Here is a 13223-nt window from a genome sequence, read left to right as displayed (position 1 = left end):
TTCTAAGGCACCTGCCAATTCGTCTTCTAACGAAAACAATTTATTGACAGGTAGATCGACCTCGTCATCATCTTCTTCTAATGTCAGTTATGCTGGTATATTAGGTAGAAATCTATCTCCTATTTCTTCTAATGTAAATAATCAAAACACAGGACCGCCTTGCAGTTCTTCTTCTAACGAAAACAATTTATTAATAGGTAGACCGGCCAAATCATCTTCTTCTAATGGCAGTCTACCTACAAATATTCCTTCAATGCCATTCGCTTCTTTAAATGAAGTCGATTTAGGCGATATAACTGAAAATAAAATGATCTACCTACAAGATCAACTTTTTCAAATGATCATCCAAATGAATTCGACTTCATCACTTTTTGAAGCATTTCAAATCGGATGGAAATTTGCAAATAATATTATAATGAATTTAAAATTTAACAGTGATGTTAAATAATTATTTGAATATTTTAAATTGGAATGCTCGATCTTTGAAATCGAGTGAAGATGAATTTTATAATTTTCTCAAAGTTCACAAAATTCATATTGCCATTGTGACAGAAACTTTTCTTAAACCAAATGTAAAATTGAAAAGTAATCCACATTATGTGGTTCATCGATTTGACAGGTTTACTGGAATTGGTGGTGGAGTTGCCATTTTTGTCCAACGGCAAATTAAACATCGAATTTTACCTTCTTTCAATACTAAAGTTATTGAAAGCTTGGGAATCGAAGTTGAAACCATTCATGGAATTTATTTCATCGCTGGAGCATATTTGCCATTCCAATGCACCGGCGAACAATTAAATTTCTTTAAAGGCGATTTGCAAAAACTTACAAGATATCGATCGAAATTTTTCGTAATAGGGGACTTAAATGCTAAGCATGTCCAGTGGAATTGTAGGCAAAATAACAGTAATGGTAAAATACTTCATAATCAACTCTCAGCTGGTTACTTTACAGTTCTTCATCCCAGTAATCCTACTTGTTTCTCTTCCGTGAAAAACCCGTCTACAATTGATCTGGTTCTAACAGATCAAAGTCACATTTGTAGTGAACCGATTACTCATGCTGATTTTGACTCAGATCATCTTCCTGTAACATTCAGACTTTCCAACGAAGCTATAATTAATCCAATTAGTTCTATTTTCAACTATCATAGAGCTAATTGGTTGGATTACAGATCTCACATTGAAAATCATGTGGATCATGAAACTATTTTAGAAAATTCTGCGGACATCGACACAGCAATTGATAATTTGAATCATTATATTATCGAAGCTAGAAATCTTTCAGTTCCCAAAGCTCAAACTAAATTAAATTCTCCTATCATCGATGACAATCTTCAACTGCTCATTCGGTTGAAGAATGTTCGTCGACGACAATATCAACGTTCTCGTGATCCTGCTATGAAAAACATAGTTAAGGATTTACAAAAAGAAATTAAACATAGATTTACTCTTTTGCGAAATGAAAATTTCGCTAAAGAAGTTGAACAAATTAAACCATATTCTAAACCTTTCTGGAAACTTTCTAAGGTTCTTAAGAAACCTCAGAAACCAATTCCTGCTCTCAAGGAAGGAAATCAAATACTTCTTACAAATGGTGAAAAAGCTCAAAAGCTAGCTCAGCAGTTCGAGAGTGTCCACAATTTTAATTTAAACGTTGTGAGTCCTATTGAAAATGAAGTCTCACTGAAGTATGATCATATTTCAACCCAAGTGTTATCACACGATGACATTATTGAGACGAATTTTGATGAAATTAAATCAATTATTAGGAAACTCAAAAACATGAAGGCTCCTGGTAATGATGGAATTTTTAATATTCTTATTAAAAATCTTCCCGATGTTGCCTTGAGACTCCTGGTTAAAATTTTCAACAAGTGTTTTTCATTAGCTTACTTCCCAAAAAGATGGAAAAACGCTAAAGTAATTCCTATCCTAAAACCTGATAAAAACCCAGCAGAAACATCAAGTTATCGCCCAATTAGCTTACTTTCTTCTATCAGTAAACTTTTTGAAAAAATTATCTTGTTAAGAATGATGACTCATATAAATGAGAATTCAATTTTTTTACCAGAGCAGTTTGGATTTCGTCATGAACATTCAACTACTCATCAACTTGTCAGAGTAACGAACATGATAAAATCAAATAAATCTTCTGGGTTATCCACTGGAGTTGCTCTTCTAGACATAGAAAAAGCATTCGACAGTGTTTGGCACAAAGGTTTAATAGCAAAAATGTCTGATTTCCAGTTTCCTATTTATTTGATCAAAATGATTCAAAATTATTTAACTGATCGTACTCTTCAGGTTAGCTATCAGAATTGTAAATCTGAATTGCTACCCGTACGAGCCGGTGTTCCGCAGGGTTCGAGTGTAGCTCCAATCTTGTATAATATTTTCACTTCTGATCTTCCAAATCTACCCGTTGGTTGTCAGAAATCGCTATTCTGTGACGACACAAGTCTGTTAGCCACAGGTAGAAATCTAAGAGTGATCTGCAGTCGCCTACAAAGAAGTTTAAATATTTTCAGTGATTATCTGTCAAAATGGAAAATTAAACCAAATGCAGCAAAAACGCAATTAATTATCTTTCCTCACAAGCCAAGAGCTTCTTTTCTTAAACCAAACAATAATCACATTCTCAAATTGAATGGCTTGGAATTGACATGGTCTGATCAAGCTAAATACTTAGGTTTAACGTATGACAAAAAGCTCACTTTCAAGGATCACATTGAAGGAATCCAGGCAAAGTGTAATAAATATATTAAATGTTTATATCCTCTTATAAACAGAAATTCTAAGCTCTGTCTAAAAAACAAATTGTTAATTTATAAACAAATTTTCAGACCAGCCATGCTTTATGCGGTACCAATTTGGTCAAGCTGTTGTTCCACCAGGAAGAAAACGCTTCAAAAGATTCAGAATAAAATTCTGAAAATGATTCTGAAGCGTCCTCCCTGGTTTAGTACAAATGAGTTACACAGACTCACAAATATAGAACCATTAGATGTAATGTCACATAATATTATAAGCAAATTCCGACAAAAATCGATGCAATCTTCAATTGAATCGATTCGCTCTCTGTATTAGTTAGTAAGTTAGTTCCTTTTCCCCATTACACAATACAAGTAGGTTTAGAATTTTCCCTACACAAAAATCTCAGAATTGCGGAAGCAAATGATGTCTTCATGGTAATAACCAAATCATATATATAAAGGGTGATTTTTTAAGAGCTTGAGAACTTTTTCAAACAATAAAACGCATAAAATTTGCAAAATCTCATCGGTTCTTTATTTTAAACGTTAGATTGGTACATGACATTTACTTTTTGAAGATAATTTCATTTAAATGTTGACCGCGGCTGCGTCTTAGGTGGTCCATTCGGAAAGTCCAATTTTGGGCAACTTTTTCGAGCATTTCGGCCGGAATAGCCCGAATTTCTTCGGAAATGTTGTCTTCCAAAGCTGGAATAGTTACTGGCTTATTTCTGTAGACTTTAGACTTGACGTAGCCCCACAAAAATAGTCTAAAGGCGTCAAATCGCATGATCTTGGTGGCCAACTTACCGGTCCATTTCTTGAGATGAATTGTTCTCCGAAGTTTTCCCTCAAAATGGCCATAGAATCGCGAGCTGTGTGGCATGTAGCGCCATCTTGTTGAAACCACATGTCTACCAAGTTCAGTTCTTCCATTTTTGGCAACAAAAAGTTTGTTAGCATCGAACGATAGCGATCGCCATTCACTGTAACGTTGCGTCCAACAGCATCTTTGAAAAAATACGGTCCAATGATTCCACCAGCGTACAAACCACACCAAACAGTGCATTTTTCGGGATGCATGGGCAGTTCTTGAACGGCTTCTGGTTGCTCTTCACTCCAAATGCGGCAATTTTGCTTATTTACGTAGCCATTCAACCAGAAATGAGCCTCATCGCTGAACAAAATTTGTCGATAAAAAAGCGGATTTTCCGAATGGACCACCTAAGACGCAGCCGCGGTCAACATTTAAATGAAATTATCTTCAAAAAGTAAATGTCATGTACCAATCTAACGTTTAAAATAAAGAACCGATGAGATTTTGCAAATTTTATGCGTTTTATTGTTTAAAAAAGTTCTCAAGCTCTTAAAAAATCACCCTTTATAACAGGGCTGAAAAGTCACCACTTGTGGCTGAACACCCAATTTAAATCTTAATAATTTAATTTTAACTCATATTCCAATAAATAGTTATTTAAAACAAAAAAAAAAAAAAAAAAAAAAAAAAAATAAAAAAAAAAAAAAAAAAAAAAAAACCTACCTTAAAACACATTCCAATAAAAACATTTTCCTTTGTTTTTTTCTACCAGGTGTTCACCATCGCTTGGAGTCGCGCCGATCGGCCCCGCTCTGAGGGGCCATGACGCGTTGGCCCGTTCTATTGCTCTCACTGCTCTCGGTGGCGTTTGCCAGCGCCCTGAACGTCGATGGAACGTCCCAACCGTCAGGTGCCGGCTCGGCGACTGTGCTGCAGTCGTCCCTACCGGTTTCACCGATATCGGCACTGTCATCTTTCCCGAGTAACGCAGCTCAGCAGCTGTTGCAGCAACAATTGCCACAACTGCCGCCATTGCCGCTACCTCAGGCACAGCATTCGTACGCTTCGGGAATAACGTACATTCCGAAACTTACGACCAAATCGCACCACCAAAAGTTTAGCAACAATCGTACCCAGCTGGTTGTCGGCTACTTGACCGCACTCAAAGGCAACATGAAGGATAAACAAGGTCTTACCATTTCCGGTGCGCTGACGATCGCTCTGGAAGAGATTAACGCCGATCCGGATTTGCTGCCAAATGTGACGCTGGCGTTGCGATGGTACGACACTCGAGGTGATCCGGTCATTGCGACGCGTGCCATCACGGAGATGATTTGCGACGGGGTGGCGGCTATATTCGGACCGGAGGGCACCTGCAAAATAGAAGCGATCGTGTCCCAGAGCCGGGATATTCCTATGATATCTTATGTGAGTTTTTTTTATGAATGCCACCGGAGAATCGGATAAAACTTGATGATTTTTTCTTTCAGAAATGCTCGGAACTACATCGGAACACACCAATTCCTACCTTCGCTAGAACGGAGCCTCCGGATACTCAGGTAATATTGATGGCACAGAAATTTGAATTCGGTACTCAAATATGAACCGGTGTAAACTATAGACCTCAACTCATCTGACATATTCGACCCTGAACATATGTACGGGTTTTTTTTGTGTGTTGAAAACTAGGGCTTAGACTGTGAAACGATTGTTAAAAACATTTATCATTATATAATATGTTGAGGTCGGATATACCTTATGATCAAAAAAGAACCGGAATTTTCATTTTAAAATTCCCGCGCTTGTCCAATCGGTAAACTTTTATTCTCTCAACGTTGGCAACACTTTTATATACATTCTGTCAAATTTTAACGCATCGTACGATAGGTTTTTTTTTGGCGTCTATACAAAGAAGTTGAAAATTTTTCGTGTGGCGATTTTTATAATGGGTGAAAATTTAGAACAACGTGCGTGCATCAAATTTTGTGTTGCAAATGGATTTAAGTGTTCCGAAACGTTGAAAATGTTAGAAAAGGCCTTTGATGAATCGTGTCTAGGAAAAACACAGGCATACGAGTGGTATAACCGCTTCAAAGGTGGTCGTACAAGCTTGGATCATGATGAGATCCCTGGCCGCCGAACAACATCTGTTACTGAAGAAAACATTGAATCGGCGAAGCAAATCGTGTTGTAAAATCGTTCTGTACCGATTAGAGAGATTGCTGTGTTGTTGGGCATCTCTTATGGATCAGCCGAACACATTTTAACTGATGTTAAAATGTGTTCGGCTGATGTCGTGTTGATGTGTCCAAAGAGATGATTTCCAACGCAGATAGTGACCCCACATTCATCGAATGCATCATAACTGGTGATGAGGTGTAGATCTATGAATATGACGTCGAAACCGCACAACAATCGACCGAATGGCGCTTCGAAGCCGAGCCGTTGTTCTAAAATTTTATCCATTATAAAAATCGCCACACGAAAATTTTTCAACTTCTTTGTATAGACGCCAAACGAAAACTAATCGTACGATATGCGTCAAAATTTGACAGAATGTGTATAAAAGTGTTACCAACGTTGGGATAATAAAAGTTTACCGATTGGACAAGCGCGGGAATTTTAAAATGAAAGTTCCGGTTCTTTTTTGATCATAAGGTAGTTTAGTATTCACCCATTGATTTACAAGACCTAATTTCATAAAAATCGATTCTCTGAGAAATCGAAGCACACCAGAAACATTTGAGTTTCACAGGTGAATTAATCCCTCATACGATGTAATTCATAAAAACCTAATCTGTTAAATGACGGAAAATTTAATTTATAATGACTTAATGTTTGATTAGCTTGAAATTAACTGATTTCGACTGTAACTTGCATTCTGCTAGCAGGTGCGGCTGTATGAATTTAAATGCACCTTTTATCAGCCAAGCAAATGTGTGCTTCTGTGGCTCAGTCGATTAACAGACGTATTCTGTGATCCAGAGATTCTCGGTTCAAATTGCGCTTCAGTTTTTTTATATCAATTTATTATTTTATTTCATGTCATGGAAATTAAGACACAATATTGTATGTTTGCGTGAACTTGATATGCATCTAATCGCGCCATTCATATGCATCTAATAAGATGCATAATCACAGGGTTTTTTTTTTCGAAGTGTGTGGGCACCGATATAATCAAAGACAGTTCGTTCCAAACCTTCAAATCGGAATGGTATTTAGTACAGTTTCGAAGAGATTCTATGCTCTTTGCAATGACACTTTAAATGACGATTTACAATTTTTTAACATTCATTGCTCTATAATACTGAAACCGGAAGTCAGACCCGGATAAAATTATCGTATTATTTAAGTCTAGGTTTGTGAAAATCTGGTCAGTCAGATTTTAGAAATATGACTGGTTTCTTTTGAAGAATTGATCACTTTTGCTGTCACTTCTGGTACCGGAAATCGGGGTTTGGTATAATTGAATTGGGTTCATTTGGTCATCCATCAATCATCGAGTTCCAAACATTGCAGAGATTTATGACCCAATTTTGAAGAACTAGCTTCTCTTTACAGGGTGTCTTATAACAAAACACTCTTTAAATTCAAATTCATGCACTGATCATCATATAACTCCAACCCGTTTTTGTTTGAATTGAAACTAGCTTTGCGTACAAACCGACACATCCGATCGCAGTGCCAAATGATGCGAAACTGGTTTAATGCGTCTTCTCGCCTTGACGACCGGAAGGCAAATGAGAACTACGACCTGAGCGTTTGAGGTTTTTAATCACGCAGAAGGTGCGCTCTCCGATGCCGCTGTTTGAATGCGTCTTCTCGCCCCGACTTCTGCTTTCATCCAACGCACAAGAAGAAATGATCGATTTTCATTTTTTTTTGCATACATATCTGTTTATTAATCTTATTTTTGTGTATTACATCAACATTTTACAGTACAAGTGTTTTGACCCTTTGGCCTTTCATCTTTGTTGTTCATACGATTCGTTATTAATAATAGGTGTTTTAGTTACTCTTGTTTTACATATCAATGTTCAATCATAATATTTATTTTAATTATTATTAAAATATCTACCTACTTTTAATTATCCCTAACCTAATACGTACAAGTTTTTAATTATTTGTATTTCAGAGATTGAGCACCTCGCTTCAAATTTCGTGCAGTATTGTTCGAATTTTTGTTCTAGTATATCCAGGGAGGCCATCTCATGTACTTCACTAGTCCTTGTCCAAGGGGGTAGATTTAGAATCATCTTTAAGATCTTACTTTGAATGCGCTGAAGCCTAAGTTTGTGTGTTCGTGCACAGCCCCGCCAAACAGGGACTGCGTATTCAATTGCGGGGTAAATGATTTGTTTATAGACAGCGCCATCTGATTCTTCAGGCACAGTTTAGATGTTCTAAAAATCAGCGGATACAGAGACCTAATGAGTATGCTACATTTTTGAACGATTTTGTCAACATGTGACCTGAATATCAGATGTCTGTCAAAGGTGAGTCCTAGATAGATAACTTCGTCGGACCATTGGATGACCTTCACCGAATCGTATTCGGCATTCGTCTGATGGAACAAGTTTTGGAGATCTTGAATGTGGAAACAAGATGACCTGAGTTTTTGCTGTATTGATTACAATTTTCCAGCTGGTAAAATATTCAGTTAGAGCGTCCAGACCTGTCTGTAGTTTATTCTTCAGAGCATTAATGATACGACCTTGTAAAGAATGGCAGTATCATCAGCAAATTGTGACAGAACACCACCACCCGGAAGAGGTGCGATGTCTGATGTAAAAATGTTGTGTAGAATGGGACCTAGGATACTTCCTTGGGGTACACCGGCAGGAATAGTAAATCTTTCTGAAAGTGCATTATTCAGAGAAAGCTGGAATGCTCTATCTGCAAGATAATTTTTGATAATTTTAATAAGATACATGGGAAAATTATACCGATGCAGTTAAACACCAGGCCATCGTGCCACACATTATCGAATGCCTTTTCAATATCCAATATTGCCATGGCAGTCGTTTTGGACACTGATTTGTTTTGCTGGATGACGTAGTTAACCCTTGTGAGTTGGTGGATGGTGGATCTTCCTTTCCAGAACCCAAACTGTTCTTCCAGTAATATATCCTGTTCATCTGCGAAAGCAAGAATTCGCCTTTGTATTGACTTTTCAAACAGTTTGGATAGGGCAGAGAGTAAGCTGATGGGCCGATAGCTCTTGGAAAAGGAAGGATCTTTCCCTGGTTTCAAAACTGGGATAACTTTAGCTAACTTCCGCATTGAAAGGAAGTAACCAAGCTCCCAGCACCTGTTAAAAATTTTAGCTAAGAAAACAAATGAGCGAATACTCAAATGTTTCAGCTCAATGTTGAATGTGTTGTCGAAGACGGGGGCCTTCATATTTTTGGATTTTTTCACAATAGCTATCAGCTCATTCGCAGTGACTCTACTTTCCTCAGGAACCAAGCTGTCTGATTGATCAATCTCAGCTACGCTATCAGCAACGGATCTTTCATGTGGACTAACAATGTTGAGTCCTAAATTGTGAGAACACACAAACTGCTGGCCTGATGCCAGTTCGTTAATACTGCCTCCGGTAGATATTTCGAAGTCGGATGAGTTTCTTGGTGATACTGTCAATTTCAAGAGAAGAACTCGGCATATGTTGTACTGGAACCGTCCTATCACGAGCGACTGTGATTGAATGCAGGAAAGAAGATAGGTCCGCATCGATTTCCATCGGGGAATCAAGTGGCAAATCGATATTAATAAGTTAGTCGGCGATTTGTTGAAATTGGACCCAGTCGGTGCGATAATAGTTCCTTCGAGGTTAAATAGGCACTGTTTCTGGTGAAGATCCCAACGTCAATATTACTGGAAAGTGGTCGGAAGAGAGCTCGTTGAAGACAACCGGAGAGCTGTCTTTGGCGATGTTGCTGATGAATATATCCAAAATGGAATGAACTCCCGATCTGGAAAGTCGCGTTGGTTGATCCGGAGCGAAGATGTTGTACTGTCCAGCTTCGTAATCCTCGGCAAGTACGAATCCGTTTCGATTCTGTCTTTTGTTTCCCCACAGCTCATGCCGTGCGCTCAGGTCCCCAGCAATGATGAATTTGTTCTGTCGTCGAGTGAGCATAGCCAGATCTCGCTTCAATGATGCACACGTACCATCTCGAAGACTTGATTGTTTGGGGCAGTACGCTGCAATGATGATGATGGGCCCCATCGTCGTTATAATCTCAATTCCGATGGCTTCTATAAGTTGCAATTTAAAGGCTGACAGAAGCCTGTGCTGAATGGATCGTTTAATGGCAATGGCAACTCCCCATCCTCTGGTAGTTGTTCTGTCGAGCCTGTGAATCCTATAATTGGAAATAAAAATAGAAATTTCAGGTTTAAGATGAGTTTCAGTTAAAATAACAATATCGACATTCTTCTCTTGAAGAAAGTCGGACAATTCAGCAGTTTTGCTCCTGAGTGAGCAAGCATTCCAATTTACTATAACCAACTCATTATATTGCATATTCGATGATGAATTTGCCTAAGGCGTTGATTTGATCTAACCGCGTTCTGCAGTTTCGTAGTTTTGTTGTCATTGTTTCAAAAATGACGATCAGTTGTTCAGCAGAGAATAAGTCATCCTTTGCTTGTGGTTGATTATTGCCCCACCTGTTGTCGAATTTTTATGATGGATAGTCACCATCACACACGGAACCACCCGCGATCCCATTTCAACCAGAATATTAGTTGATTTTCTGAATTCGATTGGTTAAAATTTGGTACAACTAATCGATTGTTGTTTTAACTAAAATGTCATTTTTGTTTTTCGATTAGCAGAAACGATGGTTGAAACTACTAATTTAATTGGTTGAAAAACAATGCTGTCAATTAGTGAGGACACATACCTTTCAAATTCAACAAATATTTTAGTTGAAATAACTGGCGTTGTTATTAAAACAAAATTCTGTTAGTTGAAAAATAAATCGGTTTTAGTTGTTTTTGACATTGCAATTAGTTGAATCAACTCGAACAATGTTATTAATTGGCGAAAATAATCAAAATATACTTACTGATACACGTCATGATCTATTTGACATAAGTTCGGTATGTTGAGATTCATGAAATAAATATCGTTGTTAAAATATAAACAGTATTTTATATCGACATGTAATATCATTAGGGCTGGGAAAACCACCGATCACTGCTTATTTCAAGTGATCTTAACCAAGGAATAAATTATCATTACGAAATCAGAACTGATCTGATCTCTAAGTGATTTTGATTTTTGTATGATCATGATCATGTCAAGTCGAGATCAGTAAAGATCTAAATTCTAAAAAAATACATCTGATTCGATCGGAAATGATTGATGTAAAAAAACGTTTTTAATCAGCAAAAGTGCCCGGAGGGGCGAGTAAATTAGCGAAATTATTAAATTTACCTAAAATGAGTATTGAAAGATGATACCTTCAAACGGTTGAACTAAAGTTATGCACTGATAATTTTAGTCAATTTATATGAGCTTGGGTGCATCAACCGCTGGGAATTGGAATTTTGCGAAGGCAATTCAAACGCGCCATTCAATCGCAGCGCGTTCTGTGTGTTTGAAACCCTTCGCTCCTGTTACTTTTATAAATCAAATTCATGTCAAAAAGCGTTTTATTGCTAATTTCATTGACATTTTGAAGCGACGCGAAAAGATTTCAACTAAAAAAGTTGTTGATTTCGCATTGCGATTATTGTTTTGCTTTCAACTGTCTCCGGCATTTGACAGCATTCAAAAAAACATATTTTTCAACTACTTGAATATATGAAAATCAAAAACCATATTGGTTGATTCAAAAAGAAATTAGTTAAATCAACTATCACAAAAATCAAAAACTGCGATATCGCAATTTTATGATCGAAGGGTTCTCCGTGCAGTTCACACATTTTACAGCGATGTCATCTAGTAGACAATCGTTGGTATTGTGTGATTCGGCACATTTCCCGTACCGACTTTTGCCATTCGATGATTATATGGAATAAATATTTTATCGTTTTCAGTTGATTCGTGGTGATGCAGCCCTTCTCCTGATGAACCAGGTACAGTTGATCTCGATACTTTTTTTTCGTGTTATGTCGTTTCATTTTAATCTCGCCATCACAGGCTTTAGCAGGGCTTGTATTGTGAATCCTCAAACGAACGAAGCAACAAAAAATATCTGCTGTGAACACTTTGCTTAACATAGCTGAATGAGAGACCTATATTAGAGAGAAACTGGATGCGTGAGAGTATATGCTACTGAGCAGACCAATTCCCCTTGCCAAGTAAACTGTCTGTGCTCTCAGTTTCAGTTAACACATGAACTAAGCAATCCACGACAATGTAATGGAATGAAGGGTTCGCTCTCGTTAGTATTGTACGAGAAAGAAGACCTTGCCTCGCGGTGTGCTACAAGACGCGAAGCAAAGTCATATAGGCAATGTTTACGGTTTATTTTTAAAAAGTAGGTTTACAGAAATCATTTTTAACATAATGTTCGCATTCCAAGACCAAATTTGATCACATTTCAAACATACTTTAAACATTTTATAGCAGAAGTTTTGCATTTGAGCCCATTTTCAAAACGATCAATTTGTTTCTTGGCAGTTTACACTGTGTATATATCCTAGAAACACTAAAAGCAATGTTCTTTAAATTAACATTCATCGGAACTAAAAGTTATGAAACTAGTTTCCTCATAGGCATCTACAATATGAGAACCATTCATCAAATGCTAACCTCATGAAGCATAGGTCTCAGCAAGCGGGCATATTCATGAACTAATGAACGAACGAAGCAGCTCTCCTGGCTTGGGTTGCGCTGTGAATTCTACCTGACATACGAATGTGTGTGAATAGCACAGATGGTGAAACCCTTTCGTTCATATTCGTTGCTTCAATTTGCAAGCCCTGGGCTTTAGTCCAGCCTCCGACAGTGCCTGCATTAGTTCAGCTTCCATCATGTTGGGTAGTCCTCGAAGTACAACCTTCATAGGTTTGTTGGCGGCAATATCGTGTGTGAAGTCCCAAGTAGCAATGCGCAACTAGCTCTGATACGACTAAGTCTAAACTATGTTGCAACAAGAGCACGAATATGTTTTTTCTAGTTACGAAATAGTTATTTAGGTTTCAAACCACCACATATTTTTGTCATATTGAATTAATTATAATTTTTAAGCTATCGTTATTTAATCCAAACATATCTTCAAAAACAACTATGCTTCTAGCTACTAGTTGAAAATAAGCCCAATTATGTTGCAACAAGAGCACGAACATGTTTTTTATGTTATACTGGTTAAAACAAGGTGACGGTAGTATTTCATTTGTAAGTTATCGTTACTTGATTCTAACATATCTTTTATCACAGCTATGGTTTTAGCTACTAGTTGAAAAAAGGTTGCGAAACCATTATAAATACGTAAGATTCAGATAGCTATCGATAGGTTTTCCCAACGCAATGATAACGGAAATACAACCAAAAAAACTTTTGTTGGCTTGAACATGGCGATAACACTATGGAGTCGCAGGAAGTGTATGAAACATAAATAAAACCAGGATATTACTTTTTTCAAAACTACTTTTTGGGCGAAAATAATGAAAGGCAGAATAGTCATTTTTTTC

At 37.3% G+C, this 13223-nt stretch overlaps 1 protein-coding gene across 2 annotated transcripts in view; it reads left to right on the top strand.

The window, feature by feature from the left end:
* Positions 1-13223, top strand: part of LOC131438559 (receptor-type guanylate cyclase Gyc76C-like) — a 263635-nt gene that overhangs the window by 197005 nt on the left and 53407 nt on the right. For both annotated transcript variants that reach the window (XM_058608659.1, XM_058608660.1), the window contains 2 exons: positions 4345-5000; positions 5063-5131. In XM_058608659.1, coding sequence (XP_058464642.1) covers positions 4395-5000; positions 5063-5131 — 675 coding nt within the window. In that variant the 5' untranslated portion in view covers positions 4345-4394. The remainder of the gene's footprint in view (positions 1-4344; positions 5001-5062; positions 5132-13223) is intronic.

The sequence above is a fragment of the Malaya genurostris genome, chromosome 3 (assembly GCF_030247185.1).
Source record: "Malaya genurostris strain Urasoe2022 chromosome 3, Malgen_1.1, whole genome shotgun sequence".
NCBI lineage: Eukaryota > Metazoa > Arthropoda > Insecta > Diptera > Culicidae > Malaya > Malaya genurostris.
The sequence above is the reverse complement of the archived record's forward strand: the minus strand, read 5'-3'. Positions and strand labels throughout refer to the sequence as shown.